The sequence below is a fragment of the Tympanuchus pallidicinctus genome, unplaced genomic scaffold, assembly GCF_026119805.1.
Source record: "Tympanuchus pallidicinctus isolate F22 unplaced genomic scaffold, pur_lepc_1.0 scaffold20, whole genome shotgun sequence".
Taxonomy (NCBI): Eukaryota; Metazoa; Chordata; class Aves; order Galliformes; family Phasianidae; genus Tympanuchus; species Tympanuchus pallidicinctus.
Genome location: NW_026294722.1, coordinates 12,749,871 through 12,772,359, shown reverse-complemented (window position 1 = coordinate 12,772,359; position 22,489 = coordinate 12,749,871). Strand labels below are relative to the sequence as shown.

Below are 22,489 nucleotides of genomic sequence, written 5' to 3'. Positions count from 1 at the left end.
CTGTTGGCCTTTTTGGCCACCTGAGCACACTGCTGGCTCATGTTCAGCCAGCTGTTGTTCATGACCCCCAGGTCCTTTACTGCCAGGCAGCTTTCCAGCCACTTTTCCCCCAAGCCTGTACAGCTGCATGAGGTTGTTATGACCCAAGTGCAGGACCTGGCACTTACTCTTGTTAGATGTTATGTGACTGGGCTCAGCCCATATACTCAGCCTATTCAGATCCCTCTGTAGAGCCTTCCTGCCCTCAGGCAGATCCACGGTCCCACCTAACTTGGTATCGTCCAGAGACTTACAGGTACACTTTCTGCTCCTGCGGATGGTTCTGTGCCGATTGAATTGTACAGCTCCTTCATAGATCAGGTCTTAAATTCTGCTGCAGATGCAGTGTCTTCATGTTTGTAATGCACCTACTGTGGTGCCTTGTAGCCTGGCTACATAAGTGGGTTGCAAATGTTTATATTTTTCTGTTAGAACTCAGTTTATTTTTTTACTTCATTTTCTGACTTCTGCAGCCCATTTTACTTGTTTATAAAACTCTCTCAGTACTGTGAAGCCCTTTATGGCTGCTTTTGCTAATGACTCCCGCAGTAAAATAAATGACAATGGCTATGGAGTGCAAATACAGTGCATTCGAGTAATTTCAATGATGTCTTTCATGCTTCTTTACTGTCTTTTACTTTCATACAAGCAGTGGTATGTGATGCTTTTGTGCACACCTAGACAGACTTCTGTTTTCCATTCTATATTGGGAATCTCTGTAGATTCCGTTATTTCTGTTCCCTTTTGTTTTGGGACACAAACACCACTTGCTCAATCTCTCTTGGTATTGAGTAGCTAATTATCATTACACTTCTGAACGAGCTTGAATGTTGTTTCTATGTTCAAAGGGCAGGAAACAATGCAAAAAGTTAAAACAATATTACCAGAATACCAGCGTATCTGATCTTAGTAAGCGATCCCTATTTATTGCTTGCATCGTGTTGATTTTCAGGCTGGTCAGTTGGCCTTGTGGGCACAAGAACAACTGCATGTACAGAGGGATATTTGTCTTGCACTGTGGGATAATGTAGATGGGAGTCTGGATTGGTGAAGTCTTGGTGTATGTAAAATAAGCAACGCTGATCTGAGTTGATTTTCAGATGGCTTGGGTATATGTATCAAATGTAGGTGGTAGATAACAAAAAGCTGGCAGGCCTGTGAATGGTGGTTGTTCTGAGAATGTCACCTGAATGATAAATTCGTTTGTCTAGTTTGTGATACAGGCACTCCCTGCTTTCCTGCTGGTGGTTTCTATTGGTAAGCTTCTATGTGAAGTCTTGGTTTTTTTAAATTGAGGAAATGGTGGAGACCACGTAGTTGGTGGAAGTCCCTGGCTGTAGCCCTGCAGACAGCTTTGTACCAAAGAGCTGGAAAATAACGTGATTGAGAGCATCCTAAATTTACCCTTTTCTATTCCCTGTTTAATTCTGTTCTTGATGATGGTCCATATGCAGGTTTAATATGTGCTACTTAGGAAAAAGTGCACGAGGAAATTTTTGCCCTCTTAAAACCCTTGCCCAATCTCTCAGGATCTTCTGCAAGTTTATTTATCTACAGTAGCATCAAGCCTGAATGAAATGCTGAAGTGAGATGGAAAGCTCACAGTATCTCTTACCATGCGGCTTTTTCATGGTTTGCTTTCCTCCTTTGCCTTTTACTTGAGGGCAGAACTAGGGTAGAGAAATAATTTTTGTTCGCTTCTGAAAGGTTACAGTAATAAAGAAACTCTTGTTAACATCAGAGTATATGGCAGGCAGGAGTTTTCACAGTCTGGCATTGTTTATTTTACCAGCAATTTGGAACCTTCTACACTCTTAAAATATTGGCAAGAAAATATTTAACTGTTAACTATTCCGTGCCATGCGTATGCTGGAAGCCCTGGGGAGGAGGAGTGCTCAGGGAAATTGGGGTTTTTGCAGCTTATGATTGAAACCAGAAGGTGCAGGATATTGGTAGAAGGTGAAAGCAATGCGACTTCAAATTTCAGCTTTACCCAAAGGTCCAGCTGATGGCAGAATGTCCAACAGGTCACGTATAAAAGGCTGTGAAGATAGCGGGACGTCTGGAGCAAACACAACCAAGCTTAGATGCAGCAGAAAGGAATTTCAAAGATAGAGTGTTTGCATTTGCCTTGGCCTCTGTTACTGGGTAAAGACTGTAGCAGAGCTAGGTATTAGCATCAAAGTTTAGGCTGGTTAATTGCTTATTGATTGCATGGAATCTAATAATTGTCCCTCTGTTTTGAAAAGAAATTAATTCTTTTTTTTTTTTTTTGTGGAGAGGGTTTTTGGAGAGGAGATGGAAGAGCTGCTTTGGGTGACTTGCTGCTACCAGAAGAAACTTGGAGACTCCTTGGAAAAGGCATTTCCTTATTTTTTTCCCCAGGGAGAAATAATTATTTGCTACGAGCAGGATCATTCTTCTAGCATTTCTACATAATATGCAGCCTGTTCCTGTAAAACTACTAATAGCTGTGCTACAAACAGCATTTCTTTTCTAATTACACTGGCTTATTTCAGGTGAAATTAATAGGAAGTCAGCAAAGCGAGCTGAGGATCAGAATTTGTGATCTAATGGGCTGCGGCTGTGCTGCTGTGAGTTAGGGGGGAGCAGATGCCCAGAGAGATGTCAGTCTCTCTGCAAACATCAGTGAAAAAAATAATGAAATGGAACATATTCAGTGGTCATCTTCTGGTGTCGGATGAAGATCCTGCGTTCCACTCTTAACAACAACCAGAGATATTTGGGAAAAGGAATAAGAAGCAGAACAAATGTATAGCAGCTCTCTCCTGGTATGCCCTTTCACATTCACTACTGAGTAATGTGAGAGTCGTGTGGGAATTGTCACATGCACGGATACATTAAATACAATCATAGTGTGATGGGTGAGCAGCTGGCTGGCGGGCAGGACTCAAGGCTTATAGTAACCGAGGGTACATCAGGCTGGTGCCTGGTTACCAGTGGGCTTCTGCAGGGCCCTGTTCTAGGGATAGTCATATTTTTGTATTTTTGGTTTTTAATGTCCTGTGAAAAGACATCTACAAATTAATAAGAAAACTTTCTCTACATGAGAAAGTTTTTCCATTTGTTTTTCAGGTATTTTTTGGACCCTTCATCAGCTTTTTTTTTATGAGAGAGGAATAATTCCTTGTTTATTTGCTCCATACCACATGATTTTACCTCTCCCATCATCTTCCTCGTTCCTACCTGAACAAAGCTAGCACATCCTCACGTGTCTAATCATCTTGATCTTCTCTGTTTTCTACTTTTTAAAAATGTCTTTTCTGAAACGAAAATATAAGAAGTTTGTGCAGCATTTGGCATACAGGCACTCTATGGATTTGTGGCAGAAGAGTTTCTGTTCTGGTTTCTATTCCTTTCTGAACAATTCTTGAAATTGATTTCTTTCTCCACTATTGAATGTTAAGCTGAAATTTTGGAGATTTATCCACAAAAACTTTTAAGATCCATTTCCTGAATTATAGCTGTTAAACGGGGCACACTGTTCTGTAGATTTTATGGTTGCTTTTTCTTATCATTTACTACTAGTACATTTATCAGCACTGAATATTACTGGGCAGAGTCATCCGTGATTTTTAATTTCATTCATTACTGTATTTTCTACTAATTTTTACCAACGTCAGTCAGATTTCTATGTTTGTGCTGAACTGGATCACCTGAAATACTTGTCCAAATAGACTCTGTGCTTCATGGCTCTTCAATCTAATATTTTTCATGTAGTTTAGAACTTTGGGAGCACGGGGGTTTCGGTACGCTTGTGTTCTGTTAAGCCTTTTTCTGTGGGCAGATCATACTACATGGAACACAGTGGATGCTCTGAATCCTGTATGGTGGTGAGGTGGTGAAGTACTTCTTTCAGACTCATGCAGAGAAACACCAGGACCATCAGATGAAGCTAGCAGGCACCACTTTCAAAAGAAGCAAGCAGCAGATGGTTGTTCTCACGAGTAGTAGACCAGGGAACTGAAGCAGATGCAGCAAGTTCACTGAATAAGTTGTTTGAAATAGAGACCTTCTAAAGGCTGCTGTGTAAACACATGAAGGTTTAAGAAATGCCTGAGCTCAAAGTGTTTGTGAGAATGCTTCGAGGAAGCGCATGTCAGCTTGCACTCCTGCTATCTCTCCCAGTGTCTGGCTGCTGTTGAAGCCGGATGGCGTGTTGGGTGGACCCTCAGTCTGCTGCACTACAGTTGCATGTGACTCTTTCTCACAGTTACTCAAGTTTGTCTCAGTAATGAGATCAGGTTTTTTGGGATCTGTGTGAAGTGCTCATGGTGAGTATCTACCCTAATGATTTATTTTGCTTCACTACTGTCTTCTCCAAGTGCCTCTTTTAAACTGGATTGTGTAACTTCCTTTCAGTCTCTCAGTCAGAATTCTTGCTTCTGGTGCGTTCAGAAACATTTTAATGATCAGCTTTAGGATTTTAGCAAGTGATTTTTCTGAGAGGCATTACAGCAAAAAATCTTCTACACCTGCTCACCCCTACAGAGAATCAGAGCAACTAGACAGAGAGCACAGCAATTCGACCTTTCTTCCATGATCTCAATCTTCAGAGATCGTCAGTGAGCTCTGCCAGCCGTGCACCACGGAGAAAAGAAAAATTCAGAATAAGCCCCCATGTATTTAGTATGATTAGGATTGTATGGTGACCTCCTGCATTTTTTACTGTTACCATGGCAAAGTTTCCAAATTAATAGAGTGTAAGATAGAAACATACCTCCTAGTAGACATCTAGGGATGACCATCATTATTTTTGCTGAAATATGTAGATAATGTAGTATAACTTGCTTTTCTACGTCTGCCTGGAATACAGGCGTGCTCTGAGGTGTGTTGTTGGTCACTGCAGTTACGAAGGTAGCAGAGCATAAAAGAACTCTTTCCAATAGCATGTTGTTTTAATAGATTTAACATTTGGCAGAAACTGGTTCTGATACAATCTAAAATATATTTAGGTTAGTGCAATGTTGAAATAGGTTGTCACTGAATTTTTAAGAAGGCTTTAAAGACCATTTACCGAAGTTAATTATCTGCTGTGGTGCATTACAAAATTAATGACTTTTAATTAGAATCGTCAAAAAGTTAGTATTTTAAAGCATATGGGGAGTCACAGCTGCAGCTAATTGCAAGCCAGTAAACTTGACCTTATTTGCAGGCAAAGCAACAGTGGTTAATAAAAGACTCAAAAAATGAAGGTTGGAAAAATAATTTCTGCAATTTCTTTGTCATTCAGCTATGTGAGGTTGCCTGAAGGAGCCTTTGCGGCCCCTTACTAAGAAGCTATTTTTAATCTGCTTTATTAATTCAATCTTTTTGATCTTAACTGCAGTCTCAGTCGTTTTCAAGATTATTGTCCTACAAGTAGTAGTTATGTTCTTGGCAGAAATAAAAGGGCTGTGTGCAGTCTTCTCCATTTTATGCCATGTGCATTTATTAAAAGGGCAGCAAAACACTTCAAATGCCTGTGTATAACTGTATGTGGCTCCTTTATTTACAACTCATGTAAAGGTCTGCATACAAGTCATTCTTTCCAAATGCAGATTTAGGAAAGGTGTGGAGGGGGGAAAAAGAAAAAAAGCCTGAATTGCAGAGAAATGGCAAAAAAATATTGTGGAAGGTTCGTCCTATGTCTTCTTCAGGAACTTCTGCTGACACTGACTGTTCCAATAATCAAAAGTGTAAATAAGAGTGATTCATGTTTATGACAGCGTGGCAAGCAGAAGTCCTTGGAGTAGACTCAGTCATAACAGCAGAAGGGTTCTCATACCTGTGTGACTTGTTTTGCACAAGAGATGGACTGATTTCACTGCATCAGCAGAAAACGCTACTTTGCTGCCACGGCTTCTGAGCACTGCGGGTGTGCTCTGATGGTGCAGCACTCAGTGCACCCAGCACAAACTCACCTCTGCAAGCCTCAGTTTGGTGGAGAAGATGACTTTGGTGGCACTCTTACCATGTGTGTGTGCAGAGCAAATACATTGTATGGCACAGAAGAAGCTTTATATTCTAGCAGGAATGGTATAATGGGAATGAGGGGGTGGAAGCTAAAGCCAGAAAATTCAAATATGAAATGAGATGCACATGTTCAGCTGTGAGGGTGATATGCTGTAGCCAAGCACAACTTACTGAGCTTAGTACAGAGGGAACTCAGTGAAATGTAATGGCCTGTGATATGCAGAGGGTCAGGTTCTATGATCTAATCATTTCTTCTGGCTGAAATCTCTTCATAAAAAAATCTAGTTCAACCATAACTTATGGCCTAAAGAGAGGAATTGCTGCATGAAATTCAATGACCAGTGCTTGCACAAGGTGAGGTTAGAAGTGTCCCTTCTGGCTTTATAGTCTATGGATGGATTAATGTGTTAAAGTAGCTTAAGGGCAATACATGCTGGCAAAAAAGAAAAAAAAAAAGAAACTCCTGTTAAAGTACTTTCAACTAATGTAGCCTGTGGAGATGGCAGCTCTGTCAGCAATCACGTGTGCTATGGCCCAATAGGGAACATCTACGCTGAGGGGAACAGCTGACAATCCAGCATCCCTGTGACATGGTCTGCTCTTTGTGCTGGTGCTGGACCGATCCCGTGGGGCGAATGTCCCTCTGCAGGCAGAGCACAGCTCAGCACGTTATTTCCCTGTTTCTGCACTCTGGGAATTTTCTGCAGCGTAAACCAAAGATGGTAAGTGCAGGTGAGGAGATTCATGATGAAAGAACATTCTCCATTCAACAGAAGAGATTAATGCAGACTTATCCTAAAGCAGCTTTCAATTTAACTGTACCTGTACGTGAGATATTTCCATGTGTAGCATAAGCAATAGAGCAGTGTGCTCTTACATTCCTAGAAATTTTGTTAGAATAAAAAGGCCTCAACTGCGACATGATATAATAAGTTGCCTGGTATAACAGTAAGCCTCAGCATCTGGCTGCTGAACAGTGCATGTTGGACTTGCTGAAGCTGAAGATAAGGTTTCTTATTGCAATACAACAGTGCAGAATGAGGTTTTGCAGGCAGTGTGGGATGATGGAGTGTTTTAATGAAAAGTCGTCACGTGTAGGAAGATGTACAAAACCACATTCTGTGTTTTGAGCTAAGATGGTTCTGTTTGTCAATTAAGGTGATGGATGTAAACTTATTGTGGTGATGGCTCTACAATGGGTTGTTGCAAAGAAGGCAAAGGGCTCAGTTCTTAGAAGAGCTCCAGATGTTATTGATTTCTTTCTTGTTATTAGCAATTACTCACTTGGAATTGCCTGGCAGTTCTAGTTCTTAATAATGAACTGCAGAAGAGTCTGTGGAATCATGACCAACCAGGCCGTGAAACTGGCTAGTGGTAAGAATACGTACATCTTTGAGAAGAGGAAGCATTTCCAACAAACCCTGATTTGGGTTTGCTCGTTTTTCTTGCTTTACAAAGAAGAGTGGCTTTTTTCTTTTCCTGCAGCGATTGTGCCTAACGCAGGCTGTGGCATTCCTCAGAAAGTGCAGTATTCCTTTAAATGTAATTTTATTGCCTGAGATACTGCTTCATCCCCAAAGTCACATTTTACATTTTAAACTGTTTGTCTTTTAAGATGTATTTATTGCCGTGTTTGTTTAACTTGGTTATCTCCTTCATCAACCTATTTCTTGCTAACTTAAAGCTGCTGCTCTTTGTTTTTAGTACAGAAAGCTGTGTCCCGAGGGACGTATAGTCCAGGACTTGTCTCTGTAATGGGACTATTTGTTTTCTTTGCCCCTTGCAGTTGCCTGCTGTAACATTTGTAGTATGTGTTAAGTAATCCTTGAGGTAACATTTTTATTATGTCATAAAAAGTGCGTGGCAAATATATAATAACTCATGGAATTTGTTTGTTTAAAAATGGAAGGATAATTTATTGAGTGTGTTACATGAGACCTGCTCCCCCTTATTAGAGCTGTAGAAGTGCAGCTTATTTAGAAGTACGTTCTATTGAGAAAAACCACGATCTCTGACATGCATAGAAAGTTTGAGCATGGTTGGGTAGAAATGACATCATAGTTTATGTACTCAATAAAAATTTAATTAAGTCATTACAGAAGTTGCAGTCATCATTTAACCCTCTGATTTCTTATGTTTAGTTCTTTTTTTAAACATTCAGTAATAACCAGTCACCAAATCTTGATAGCCTATAAAATATCTGCATGAATTTTAATAGTTTATATTAATGGAAAAATATGAGTAACGGACATGAAAGGAATTTTCCTTGTGTTTGCACTATATGCATTTCTGTAAAAATCAACTGATGAAGAAAGATAGTGGTTTAATGGAGGAATATGTGAACTGGAGATTTGCTAGCGTGGTAAAAACTAAATCACATTCTGGTAGAAAAAGTTTGTCGTATTAGCACCAAGTTGAGTCTCTTGGGGATGCCAAGTATGCATTGGGATGTGGCTCACGCTGTCATCAGTTTTAAGATTCTAGATGTGATTATTTCACAGCTTTTCTTTAGCCTTGTCACAAGCTGTACGTCAAAGACAGTAGTGCTCACTCCACTGGAGAACTGGTTCTCTACCCCAGATCCCTGTTGTCAGTGCTTTGTTATTTGTAAAGCTGTCTCCAAGATGTGAGGTGTGTGAAACAAATAAAATGATGATTTACCAGTGGAAGCACAGCTCATCTCTCGGGAGAAGCGCTGTGTATTAAATTGTTCTGTTGGTAGAGGTAAAAGATCCAGGCAGAAGGAGCAGGCAGTTTGCACCAGGGAGGTGCATGTGAGTTATTCCAGCCATCGCTCTGGACCTAGCAGTTGATCGCTTTTCATTCTGTCTTCAGCTCACACGTGGGTCAGTTGTTCAAGCCAGTGAGTGGCAAAGACCAGGCGAGCATCTATTTAAGCAATTGTTAAATTATGTAAAAGTTAAATTATGTAAAAGTTCCATTAAACTGAGCCGCAGAGCGTGGGGGGAAGTAGCTGTAAGAAACGTAGTGTTTGTGAACAATAGCGAGTCTGAGCTTCTGGTGAGATGCTGTAAGAGCAGAAATGTGACTCCTGAATGCAATCTGGATTGAGAAGTAATTAAGAAGTGGTGGGGATGCTGCCTCTATCTCTAGCAGTGCATCACTTCTCCTGGTTATGGGATGTCCAGCTTTGGAGTCCCTTGCTTTAGGAAAAAAATTCTTGAAAGACTACAGAGTTTCTAAAAGCTCTGTGTGAATGAACCCAAGGTCTGGAAAACCTGCCCAACAGTTACAGTGCAGAAGTCTTCATTGTGTTAGTCAGTGCTGCTACTGAAAGTGAACTGCATTGCCTTCACTCTTCACCCAGTTGCTTTTTTTTTTTCCTCTACTCATGTGCCTGTACATCAGCTGTGGTGACTGAAATTCTTGTGCTATTTGAACATTCTAACATGGGCTGTCTTTCTTTTGTGCATAGACTAAGAGTTTTGTAAATTGTTCTAAAACCTTTGGCAACGTGAACATCACTGCTTACAACCAAATCCTAACCTATTTGGACCAAGGCACTTTGCCTTCTTTTCCTACAGCTAATGTTTCTTCATCACCTCCTGAGAACCTATACAATTGTGTTTCTGTTTTATTTTTCAGATTAATTCTGTTGTTCTGAAGCAAGATTTGAGAAGTATGGTAGAAAATTTCTATGCAGCTCTGTTTGGATATGATGAGGTAAGAAGGATGTTTTCAGAGAATGTGCAAGAAAAAACAGGCTGAGCAGAGAATGCTGCAGATGAGTAGCAGTTTGTTGTGAGCATCCTCAGAGAAATGTTAACTTGTGGAAGCAGAATTCTTAGTGATCACCTTAGGTCTTGAATTGCAGTGTTTTTAAGGAGAAAAGGAAGCATTTAACATAGCAGTTTAAACCATGGCACATGGAAGAAGGAATGTTCTTTCTTGTTCTTCACCATCCCTGCTGTCAGTAACATTTTCTCCCTCTGAATCCCATTGTATTCAGTTATACTTCAAGAGCAAAAAGTATTTATAGGCAGTGACTAAGTGAGAGAGTTTTTAAGGAATTATCTGGTAAATAATTGAAGCCAGAAGTGCTGCTGTGCACAAGCATCTATGGGGCTTCCAAAGGGAAAAATACATTTGTATTCAGCTCCTCTAGGAGTTAGTATATTTGCTCTCGTGGATATTGATCTTCAGATACTCTTATCGTTCACATGATGATGTTATTTTTTTAAAACATCGATTTGCATTATTATAAACTTGTTATTAAACTATGCTTTATATATATATACTTATTAAATTATAGTTTATTGTTATAAACTATAGTAAACTTAGATTGCAAGTCTTAATCTAGTTTTAAGCATAGCCAGGACATGTCTCCTTATCTTTTTTTTTTCCCCCCTTACAATCTCTTTGGAAACAAGATGTCTAGTTAAATTAAAGGCAAGTGCTGACCTCTTTTATTTTTAACTGAATTTTTTTAAGTCCTCTCTTGCCTTTGGCAAATGTGTCAGCTGAAGACAGAAGTTACAAGACTATGGTGCTAACACCATATAATCTAAAAAGACAATAAAAGTAAGAGAGAACTTAGACAAAAGTGCCTGTGGATGTGGTTCTTGTGTAAGCCAAAAATAATATTAGATTTAACTGGAAAAATGTAGATAGTTCTTGATGAATAATTCATTTTTTCCTCATTTAAACAGAAAATGGACAAGAAAAGCAAAATTGCAAAGCTGTGATTACTTTTCTGCAGCATCATGTTTTATATCCTTTCAGTTTTTCTTCTCCAAGCATCACAGCCTTCATGCAGCTTTGTGAGGTGGTGCTGTTTTTGAGGATATTGTAAATATCTGATAAGCAGAAGTCAGGTAGATGGGGCCAGGCTTTGCTCTGTGGCGCCCAGCAATGGAACAAGGGGCAACAGGCACAAAATGGAACATGGGAAGTTCCATCTAAACACAGGGAAGAAAATATTTACTGTCAGAGTGATGGAGCCGTGGAACAGGCTGCCCAAAGAGGTGGTGGAGTCTCCCTCTCTGGAGATGTTCAGACACACCTGGATGCTTTACTGTGCAACCTACTCTGGGGAACCTGCTTTAGCAGGAAGTGGGAGATCTCCAGAGGTTCCTTCCAGCTCCTCCAGTTCTGTGATTGTGTCATTTCATAGCTTCTAGAAATGCATTTATCAGCTTCTACATCAGGAATACCCTAGCCTAGGCTTTTTCCAGATTGATTTGCCAGAATATTTGTTACAAGCTGCTCTGTAAATCAGTTAATTTAAGCCCAGGGTTGTTTTTCCATTCTGGAAAAGAGTGATGCAGATGTCTTTTTGTACTACAGTCTACACCAGCTGTGGGTTTGAGGCATCTAATTTTGTCAGGTGCCAAGTAGAGTAGAATCATAGAATCATTAAGATTGGAAAAGACCTCTATCAAGTTCAACTGCCAACACACCACCACCATGCCCACTAAATCACGTCTCTCAGTGCCACATCCTACGTTTCTTGAACGCCTCCAGGGACAGGGACTCTACGAGTTTCCTGGGCAGCCTGTGCCAGTGCATTAGCGCTCTTTCTGAGAAGACATTTTTCCTAATGTCCAACCTGATCCTCCTCTGATGCAACTTCTCTCATCCTGTCACAAGTCAGCTAGGATAAAAGGCTGGTTCCTACCTTGTTACTGCCTCCTTTCAGGGAGGTGTAGAGAGCGATAAGGTGTCCCCTGACCATTCTCCAGACTGAACCATCCCAGTTCCCTCAGCTGCTCCTCATAAGATCTGTGTTCCAGACCCTTCACAGCTTCGTTGCCTCTCTCTGGACATGTTGCAGGGCCCCAGTGTCCTTCTTGTAATGAAGAGCCCAGCAGTGAACACAGTACCTGAGCTGTGGTCTCCCCAGTGCCAAGTACAGAGAGACCAGCACTTCCTTAGCACTTCTGACTACACCGTTTCAGTTGTCTTTAATTCAGACCCTCTTCGTGTGCACTTTTTAACCCCTCTTTATACTTCCCGTAGGGAATCCTGTCTGATGATCACGTTCTGGCAGCAGCTCTATGGAGAAACCTTTTTAACAGGAACTGTGAGGACCCTCGGCACCTGGAGTTGCTCGTGGAGTACGTGCGCAAACAGGTACACGGCAGCTCCCAGCACGGCTTCCCTCCATTCTCTTGGTTGGGGTATTGACTTTTGCTTTTATTCATTGGGTACTACATAGCCCCGTTGTCTTTATCACTTTTTTTTAACCTGTTGAATGTTTATAAGAAGATAAAAGTAAAAACATAAAAACTAACAGATTCATTGCAGTTTGAATAATATCTGGAGAGAAATTCGCAGAAGACTGGGAGCATCCCTGCTTATCCTTTTCCTGGACCCACTTTATGAAGGGGCTCAACAGAACGTTCCAGCTGTGGATGGTAACTTGTTGTGCAGTTACACCTGCTGCTGCGGAGACCAAATCCTCTTGATGATGAAGTAGATTACATACAGTGATTGAAAGTCTTCTGATTGCTTGGGGAAAGATGTAAAGTATTTGTTTTCCAGGTTCATTCCGTTATTACATGGAGGAAAATATGTTAAATAGTGTTTGTCCTCTGAACCTTTAGGAGGTTTCTGAGCCAGATTTCTAGGAAGCATTGGGTAGGAAAATGTGGTCCATGTGGGTACCAGAGACAGAAAATGGGTGAGAGAGGGCTGGAGGAAGGGTGTACCTGTGGGACAGGAAATTGGAGACCAGAAACTCCACAGCAGCATTCTCAGTAGAGTCTCCAATGCTGAATTTAGGACCAGATGGAGAGTTGGAGATATATTTCAGTGTAACTCAGAAAATGGAATGGAAAATGAGGGGAATTTGTCAAAGAGATTGAGGACGCTTTTGGAATGCCAGCAGGCAGTGTATGCTGGCTGTGCACTGCCATCTGGAAAGTGTGTAGCAGCTTTATAAACTGAAGCAGAAGATGGGAAAGAAGCTGTCAGCAGCCTAATAGGAAATAGAGATTACACAGATAAACACAGTACGTTGGAGAAAAGTCAGCACAGCTTCTATGGAGGCAGGTCACGTCTCACCCATCTGTGGCTTGAAAGCATCAGTGTAGGTAACAAGTATCTGATTTATGTCATGTTTATGGATTTTTAGGGAACATCCAAAAAAACACCTCTACAATGATTTCTTTTAAAAGCAAGAAAAAAATTGAGCAGTCACAGGGGAAGAGTGAATGTATTCACAGACAAGCGATTGAAATATAGACAACAGAGGTCAATAAATCCTCAATTTATTGAGAGAAGGTTCATTGCAGTAAGAATTCATAACTGCATGAAGAAATGGTTGATGCACTTGAGTGTGAACAGTTACAAAGTGGTGCACTTAAGGAGGAAAACAAATCCAACCTTACGTTTAAAGAGATGAGCTTTTAGACCTTTGTGGTCTAAATGAGTCCTTGAGATTATAATTTTAATATATAAATGACAACTCAGTGCTGATTAGTGTTTGAAAAAAAGTAAAACAAATGCTCAGAACTACTAAGGAAGGAATAGAGAGTAAACTATAGTGCCGTGGTGCCACTTTTTGAGTCCATGATACCATTGTGATTTTGAGTAATCTATAAGGGCCCAAAACAGCAAGAAAGATAAAAACTGAACTGAAAAAGGCTCAGAGAAGAGCAGTGGAATTGAGAGGAAAGAAATTCTGTAGCAGCAGTGACTAGATTCCTTGTCTCTAAAACAGTTGTGAAAGAATGTGAGACAGCTCTATGAGACCTGGAAGGTAAGGTGCATGGAAGGTGAGTGAGTGTGTTAGTTGCATACTAGTGAGAAGCTAAGCTTCACCACACTGTTCTCTCACTCCCCTTCCTCAGAAGAACAAGGGAAGAAAATATGATAGGGAAAAAAAGCTCACAGGTTGAGATAAGAACTCACCAATTACAATCACAGGCAAAATAGACTCAGCATAGGGAAATTAGTGTGGTTTGTGCTGCTAACTATTAACAGACTGGAACAATGGGAACTAAAAGCAAACTGAAAACACCAGTGGTGTTTTCATGCCCCAGTGGTGCTAGGGAATGGGGAAAAGGGGCTGTGATCAGTCCCTCATGCTTCCTTTCTGCTGTTCCCTGTTGGTTGCTGCCTCCCCCTGCTCCACATGGGGAGTTTGCTTAGTTTGTTCTTCCATCTGTTCTGCCATAGACCCAACGTCATTCCTCTGGCCAATGGCAGCTCCATTTTGGAGGGGGCTGGAGCTGGCTCAGGTCTAACATGGGGCTCTGCTCACAGACCTCTCCCTCTCTCTTGCATCCCTTCTCACTACCAAACCCTTGCTACTTAAACCCCATACAGCAAGGAAAGGCTGAGCATGGATTGCCACACGGTGCTTGGGATGCTGTGTCAGCTCCAATGTCACTGGCAACGCTTATGGAAGAGAAACCTGTCTAGGGGTATGAAGTACAGAACAACCACTTCAGGCTCAAAATCTCTGAACTGACAAATGGTAACACATGGAGGGGTGGGAAATAAGGAAGTAAGATGGTGCTTGTGCATTGTATTGAACAGCTGCTGGGAAGTCTGTTGACTCTCAGTAACACAGTGCTGTGCGTAGGTGGCTTTTCAGTCTGATCCTGTGACTGTTGCTGTATTCTTTCCTCTGTTGAGAAACTGCTTGTCAAATTATATTGTGTTTCTAGTAAACACTGTAAATCCTTTGTGTATGATATCTTTTGCACAAGTTCTTGCTGATCCTGTCTTTAACAGTGACTATTAGTGGATGCACAGAAAAGAATACAACAACAGGGCTGGTATGGGTACTAATTCCCTGTTGACTCTCCCAGCAATCTGTGTTCAGAGACGTCCTGAGCTAGAGATGGTACTTCTGAGTTTTAATGCCTCCTGATGGGCCCTTTTTCTTCTCCCATGCCCATTTCCCCCTCTCAAGTCCCTGAAATGTCCTGTGGCAGCAAGCTCGCATTTACAGTGTGTTAACAGTGCCTTGCCTGACAACAATACTGAAGTGTTCACTGAGTGTTTTGCTTACATTACACCTTAACGTTTCTTTTGATGTCAGTTATTTCTTGTAGTGTTCACTCTCTGTTCAGCTGCTCCAGCCTGTGTGTTTTTATAAATCTCAGCTGTTCCCTGCTGGTCAGGTCCTTTTCTATAGGAGAAAGCCCTGGCTGACATGAAACCACTCCTGTTAGAGCACTCCATGCAGGTAGTGACACCGGCAGTGTGTCATTGGAATTAACTGCCTGGAACTCGAAATGCTTTGCGTGGCTCTTCTTTGTCCTGTTGCCAGACTTTCAGAGGAAGCATTAGCTGAGGCATAAGCGGACAGCCTTGTGTGGTTAACTCCAGTTGATCTGCAGATGCTTATCTCCTTCCTTTCTGCAACGCTGAAGTAATCATGACTCTTTTTCACTCCTCAAAAATGACAAAGCATGCTAGAAAGGAAGATGTTTGCGTAGGTCTTGAGGACCTTGAATGGAGTGCAGGACTTTGTGCTAACACCCCATCTCCTGCAGGTGCAGCACCTGGATGCACTGAGCGGGGAGGACCTGCTGCTGACAGGCGAGGTGAGCTGGAGGCCTCTGGTGGAGAGCAACGCTCGCAGCATCCTCAAGCCCCTTTCTCCTGTTTACAACGACGAAGGACTCTGAGAGCGTTCGTCAAACCAGCTTGGGAAACAGGCCTGAATTGGGCTGAAGCTGTGGGATCAGGAAGGAAAGTTTGCTATTGAAAAGGAATGTATTTAAATAGATGTCTTACCTGTGGTGACTTGATAGCAAATTGGACAGCCATAGTCTTCTGAATTTTCACCCGGTTTGAGAACCTCTGTTCTTTTTATGGCACAGAGTGGTCCTTGCACACAAATTGCAAGACCTGCCTTCCATCTTTGGGAAAACAGCTGCTTTAACCGTGACTTAGTTATCTCCAGAAGCCATTTCTGTCCCTTGCCTCATCTGGAGAGCTGCTACCTACAGAAACAACGGTGTTCTTATGCTGGCTGAATGGTTGTGAATACAAATCTGTGCATTGCATTGTAGATATTAATGAATTCTAAAAGCCTGGTATCTAGAAAGAACAGCCCGTTTTTCTTTAATAGAGTTTAGAGTTACTTTATCAGGTTCTGAAGGATTTTCCATGAAAATCCTTCTTAGGAACTCTGCTCTGTTGCACAAGAATAGGAGGATGCAAAGAATAATGCACAGTCCTCAGCAGTCCTGTGACTGTAGCCATCTTAATGAGGAAAGAGTCTGAAGAGTGTTTGGGCTGCCACCCAAGGCTGCCTCAGAGTGCTTGGTATTTCAGAGGAGCTCTGCCTTGCTGATAGTTCCATATTCTTTTTAGAGCTGTGGTCTAAGAATTTCTTCCTGAAAATGACATTGCTGTTTCTGTGCGTGGCCCTTAATGGCACAGGACTGTGCTGCCTCCCACCCCCAGAGCAGTGGCCCAGGGCTTTTCAACAAGACCTGTCAATCCCAGCTAAAAGCTGATATGGCTCTGCAAGCAAATTACACCGATACAGTAATTATGGGAGCCAGAGCTCCACTAATTAAACCAGCAGAGGCTGAGGTGTACTGCGTAGGTGGATGGTTCACAGGGCTATTTCCAGGCCAAAACAGTTTTCATTTCACTCCTGTCAAAACTGCAGTTGGTAATAAATGCCATTCTGGGTACAATCCATGCGTGTGCATTTTCTGTGCTCTGCAAGACTTTGATAAGAATCAGTCCTCTGATATTAAGGCGTATTCCTAATAATACTATGATGCAAAAGTCGAGGATGGTAATTCTGTAGTGGATGAGGTGGTGTTTCCGTAGAAATTGTGACTGCCTGGATGTGACTGTTCTTCTTTCTGAAGCTGTTTTGGTGAGTACCTGACATCCCTCCTCTGAACAGCAGTTGGGTGCAGCAGACAGGCTCCCAAACACCGGCTTGCTTTTTTTTTTCCCCTTTGCCTCTCTTAAGGAGCCTTCTCTGTATAAAAAAGGCATTTTGTTATTTTTTTTTTTCCAGGGCGAACTTCCTCAGTTTAACTTGTTATAAAATGAGTCATGTAAAGAAACCCTCAATGTGTGAGGTGTATCCCTTCTCTGTGAAAACATTACAGACCAAACAACTTGCTTGCAGTTTATTTAAGATGCTTTTGTTGAAAGCTGAGCTAAGCAGAGAAACCTCTTATGTGTGAAGTATTATACAGTGTGTGTGAGATAATAACACCTTGTAATTCATTACAGCTGGGTTGTATTTACATAAAAGAAGGCTGAGCTGTGTAGGAATTTGCTGATTAATTTATTTTTAATGGGAGTGAAGTATACCAAGTACCAAAATAAACTTTACTTTGTGTATCTTACTGCTCCTGAAATAGGTGGAAAAATTAATGGTAGATATTTTGGCTCAAAGCTACATACATTAATTCACATACAAAACAGTCATTTAAACTTTAACCCCTTTCCTGCTACGTAATTTAAACCTGGGCTCGTGTTATCCATGCCATGGGAACACGGGACTGGGATACATCACCTCCTGAGGCAGAGCACCGGGTGCTGGGTGCCGCTCGGGGCTGCGTAGCGGCTGTGGTGCTGATGCTGCAGGGCCAGCAAGGCAGCATCCATGGGAGCGTTGGCGTGGGGGCAGCACGTGCCTTTGGTAGTGTGTGTGTGGGGCAGCCAAGTGGCCAGAACGTGAAGCTTCTCCTGGGTTCGTGGGCAAGAGGCTTCAGAGTTCACGGCGCTGGTTTGTGGTTGATGGCGTCTGCTTTTGCAGTTATTAATATGAGGATGGAAGACTTATAATCTTGCTGCAGAAGATGCCTTCAACTGCACCACTGTTACGGAGCCGAGCCAGCTGTCACGGTGTGTTCTGGACAGAAACGTGTGGGACATGCTAAGAAAACAAGGTAGATGCTGTCTGTGAATTAAGAGTGATCTCTTTTAAGGAGGAAACATACATGGAGGCTGCACGGGGCCAGAGAAGACTGCTTCCCAACCATTAGTAACCTGGAGACAGCATTTGGGTGCAAAGTATGACCCCTGCTCTTCAGAGAAGTGTGCCAATAGGCTAGAAGCACCACTGCCTACATCTTGTGGCACCTTTACAACCAGAACTTAGGGTCTTTTAGTGAGAATATGCATTGCCAGTAGCAAAATCTGCACCTTGCAAGCACTGCAGCAGCAATGATTAGCAGCTAAATGATTGCTACGTAATGAAGTGCAACAAAACACAGTTATTTTCACCAAGTGTTCCAAAGGCTGCTTTCCCATTGTGAAGGTTTTGCAAAGGGAATCGTTAGAAGTGTTTTGTTTATGGGCAGTTCTTTCTGTTGCATCAGCCTGGGGGCACTGACTGTATTTTAAGTGAATAAATGGATGTACATTTCTTCTGGAAGGAGCCATGTTGAGCACTTAGCCATCCAGCCTGCTCTCCCCTGTCACCTACAGAGTTTGGAGATGGCTGTTTAATCTTAAGGAGTTGTTCCCCTTACTGTCAAGAGAGACAAGTCTCTGCAAGCACTCTTTTCAGCTACATTGTGGCTTCCTTGTTTCTGTGAACAGAAAGCAAAGGCTGACCCTTGGTGTCCTTTGGTGTCCTTTGCTCTTGTGCAGCAGCAGGAGAGCAGGTGTGTTCTGCTTGCAGAGCCAAACCTGGGATGTCTCTTGCTGCAGTTATATTCTGAGATGTGCTGAGGCTGGGGGCAGCCATCCGATACCCTTGGATCCCTGATCTTTATTTTGGGTGGTTACATGTTTTTCTCCTCCTCTGTTCCTGTAGTTCACACTTCTTGTTGGTGTTTGTATCTAACAGTTTCTCCTATTTCTCACGACAGCTACAGCACTAAGATTGCAAGCATCCTCGGTGATGTGAGTGTTTCCTGCCCTGTTAAAATGCAGTTACCACTTCCCAGATTTCTGCAACCTGTCCTCACCTTCCACAAAGTGCAAATTTTAGTCATGTTCCTGCCACGCCAAGCCCTCAGGTCAGAATTGTGGCTCCTGACATAGCAATGGGGCTGAACCACTGCCCCATCTTGTTTATACTGCCTTGGGCATGGCTGATGAGGCGAGCAGAAACTGGAGATGGAGTAAGAGCAGATTTTTCCACTGGAGCTTTAAATTGTTGGAGAGGATGATGGATGATTCTACAAGTGTGGTCCCTGTGGTCTGTGCCACTGCGTGATGCTGTTTGAGAAGCAGGGGGCACCAGACCTGTGCTAGTTTACCCTGTGACCCACACCCATTCCTTTCTGTGCTCTCCTGCCCCTGCAGCCCTCCTCATTCACAAGCATAGACCTGGTGCAATCTGCTTGCAGCATTCTCTGGCATGAGCTGAATCCTCAGAGTATAAGAAAGATTCCATGCATCCTTGATGTCCTGAAGTACTGCTGAGGGCATGTGGAGAAGTTTACAGATCTGCTCAACAGGTGTGCAGAGCAATTCATCGCCCTTCTCTTGAGCTCCGTAGCTGAGCCGTGTGTGCTTTCTTCCAGGAAGATGAAAATATTGCTGTTGGAGATGGTAAATGTGTATCATACCTACAAATTACCAAGCATGCTTCTAACTCTTTTGCTAAGAGTTGTGCCACAGATGTGGCACTCCTGCCCTCCCCACGTGCCTTTTCTTTTCTTTTTTTTCCATGCTTTGTCCCATTTCTCTTATGATCTCTCATATAACGAGCTCCAATCAGAACTCCTTTTTGCCTGTTCCTCACCTGCTGAGCAGCACAGGGCCAAGACTCGCAGGGTCCTGGTGATCCCAGGGCAGTTATCAGTTCCTCCAGCGGTGGGGCTGATGGTACCATCACTGCAGCATGCCTGCACGAGCAACATCTCCATCTTTTGGGCACACCGTGCCTGCACAGCCTGCCTCAGCCCTGTGTTTTCTGATGGTCTGAGAGGTTAAGCAGAGGGCAGGAGCTTATACAGGAAGCAGAGGAGCTTGGTGAGGGCATGGGAAGGACCCTGAGGCTCTGCTGCATGGGCAACTGTGCTGTGCTTGGGAAATGTCCCGCTTGTTCCTGCCTGCAAGGAGTATCACTCACTGCTGCTGCTGGGCCTCTGCGCTGTGAGGGGCCGGCTGTGTGTTAATCATCTGCTGACCCTTCCCACACTGCTCTGCTGAGCTTTTCTTCCCTGCTGCATTTTTGACTGCCCTGTACATCCTATGTATTCTGTCTGAAGCTGCTGGATGTGCTGAGGGAGTACTGGAGTACTTGTTTCGCTGAAGTCATTTGACTTTGTCATTTGATTGCTCAGCGGCTTGCTTGGGGACAGCAGAGATGTTGGGGCCTCGTCTTTCCGCTGGGAATGCAGAGCAGGAGCTCATATGAGTATAATCCCATATTTTTCTACTGCATTTCAGTGACTGCACCCCAGGGGTTCAGGGGAGGTGGCAACAGAGCTGCTTATGCCTGGGGCAGAGCGGTGTAAACAAGAGAAATATCTGCAGCCCTGTTCTGGGGCAGATTTCTCTCTTGTGAGGCCCTGTGAGGTGCTGCTGAGGTTGGGTCCTGCTAGTGACAGAATGCTGCTGCAGCTCTTCCAGGTGCTGTGAGCCTCCATTACGCTTCTTTAGGAAGCAAGGAGTCTTGCAAATGCAAAGCTCTCATTAACAGTTACGTCACTGACAGAAGGAGCTGCCCCACATCCTGCCGGAGCACGGCATCCTGGGGGGGGTTTGCTCATTGTCCACATCCTTCCCTTCATGCCCCCTTCCTGCTGGTATCTAAACCCAATTCCACTTCTGTTTCCTTTGCAAGGAAGAGATGTCTGGAAATGCTCTACAACATGCCCAGCGCAGAGCAGTGCTGTGGGGCAGAGGGACTCTGTGGCCCTGGTTGGCAGCTGCCCATCTGCACCCACAAAGGGACCCTAAAGGGACAGCAGGGTGACCCCGTGGCCACGCAGAGGATTCCCACGTGGCACAGAGGCTGTAGGAGCCTCGGAGTGGCAAACATCTACTGCCACTGAGTTAGGAGAGCGATTCCAAAATGCTGTGATCAGAAACTTCAGGAAAGAAGTGGGAGGTTTGGCACTGCACCGTGCTGTTTGTGAGCTCTGCATCGACACGGATCTCTGTGCAGTAACTAAAATCCAGGGTTTTGTCATCTAGTTGCCTTTGCTGCATACACATGGCACAATCATCCACAATGGAACATTTTGGGGCTTTATGAGTTTCCAGAAACGCCTGTAGATGTATGTTTGAATGCCACGTCGTTTTGTGGTCGAGGATAAGGCTTGCAGTGCTAAGACAGAGGGACAAAAAGCCCACAGGGCTTCCTGTGTTCCTGGCTGCACGGCCTCCATGCAGTCCCAGCCAGGTGCTTGTGTTTGCTGAGCACTGAGAACACCTGTAGTCATCACTGTCTCTTGACTGCAGGAGGAACGTAGACAATGCTGTCAGATAAGATCCTTGCTTTCAGCTGACAAATATTAGCTGTGTGCTTCCCACATCCTGCCGGCTGATCAGACCGAGGCGTGCCAATTATAGACGTTTATCTCTTTCCCAGACAGGGAAGGGATATCTCTCATCTAATTTTAGATGTCTGCATGGTAAACCTCTGTCCCTGACTCCGACGGCCTGTGCTTTCCTTCTGCTCAGTGCAGAGAGATAAACAGCTTCATGGCACGTTTCCTCCAACCTGCTCCTCACATCTGCAGGGTGAGGTGGCTCAAAAGATCTCTGCCCTTCCCCTGCAACCCAAAGCAGCCCAGGCTGACAGCTGTGGATGGAGAAATTTACACCACAGGTGCTTTTGTGTGCTGGTGTGCATGAGAAGCACTTGGAGGCAGAGCAGCTCCCTACAAACCAGCTGGAGACGGTGGAGAGCCCTGCACAAAACTGTAAGCAGAGGTTTTTGTCAAGCATAAAACACACATCTGATGGCTTAAAAAAAAATAAAAGACGCTCCTTTAGCTCTTTAGGAAGGCAGAAAGAAGGGTGGTGGCGGTGCATTTCCTGTGTTCTTGATGGGGAGATGGTATCACTCTGGCAAAGCACCTAAAGAAAAACGCCCATTGAATGCCATACTCTTTTGCTTACTTTGCTGTTTTTTCCCCATAACTTCCTTATATTGTTTGTCTGTTCACCTCGCCACCTTATGCTATTCTCCAAGTGGCTCTTGCACTTATTTACACTTACTAAATTTCTTTTGTCCCAGATCTTTTGTCCACAGCAGCGAACTCTGCACCTGCAGCATGCAGCTCTGAGCCTCTGACCACACATGCCTGTGCTTCTGCTCCAGCACTTTGCACTGTAAGAGTTCCTCCTGACTGCAGCAGCCCAGGGACCAACAGCCCATCCCTATTGGCCCTCCTGCTGCTGTAGCCAATGGAGGTGATGTAGAACATAGTGTCCAAATGTGCTGGTTCACACTTAGACATGGCTGTGCGTCCCCACTGACTTCAGCCCGCTGATGATGAGGGAGCAGGCATCTAGCATTTAGGTGTATTAACTTAGCCTGGGTGAATGTAATCCCCAGAGATTTTGTGATTTGTAGATGAAAGGCTGGCTGACCGGCTCCCCACGCAGC

The 22,489-nt window shown here is 43.4% G+C and overlaps 1 protein-coding gene across 2 annotated transcripts in view; it reads left to right on the top strand.

The window, feature by feature from the left end:
* The window catches only part of LOC128081084 (ubiquinol-cytochrome-c reductase complex assembly factor 1), a 51,542-nt gene extending 34,897 nt beyond the window's left edge, over positions 1-16,645 (top strand). For both annotated transcript variants that reach the window (XM_052684006.1, XM_052684005.1), the window contains exons 8-10: positions 9,622-9,699; positions 11,995-12,108; positions 15,486-16,645. In XM_052684006.1, coding sequence (XP_052539966.1) covers positions 9,622-9,699; positions 11,995-12,108; positions 15,486-15,620 — 327 coding nt within the window. In that variant the 3' untranslated portion in view covers positions 15,621-16,645. The remainder of the gene's footprint in view (positions 1-9,621; positions 9,700-11,994; positions 12,109-15,485) is intronic.
* The last annotated feature ends 5,844 nt before the right edge of the window (positions 16,646-22,489 follow it).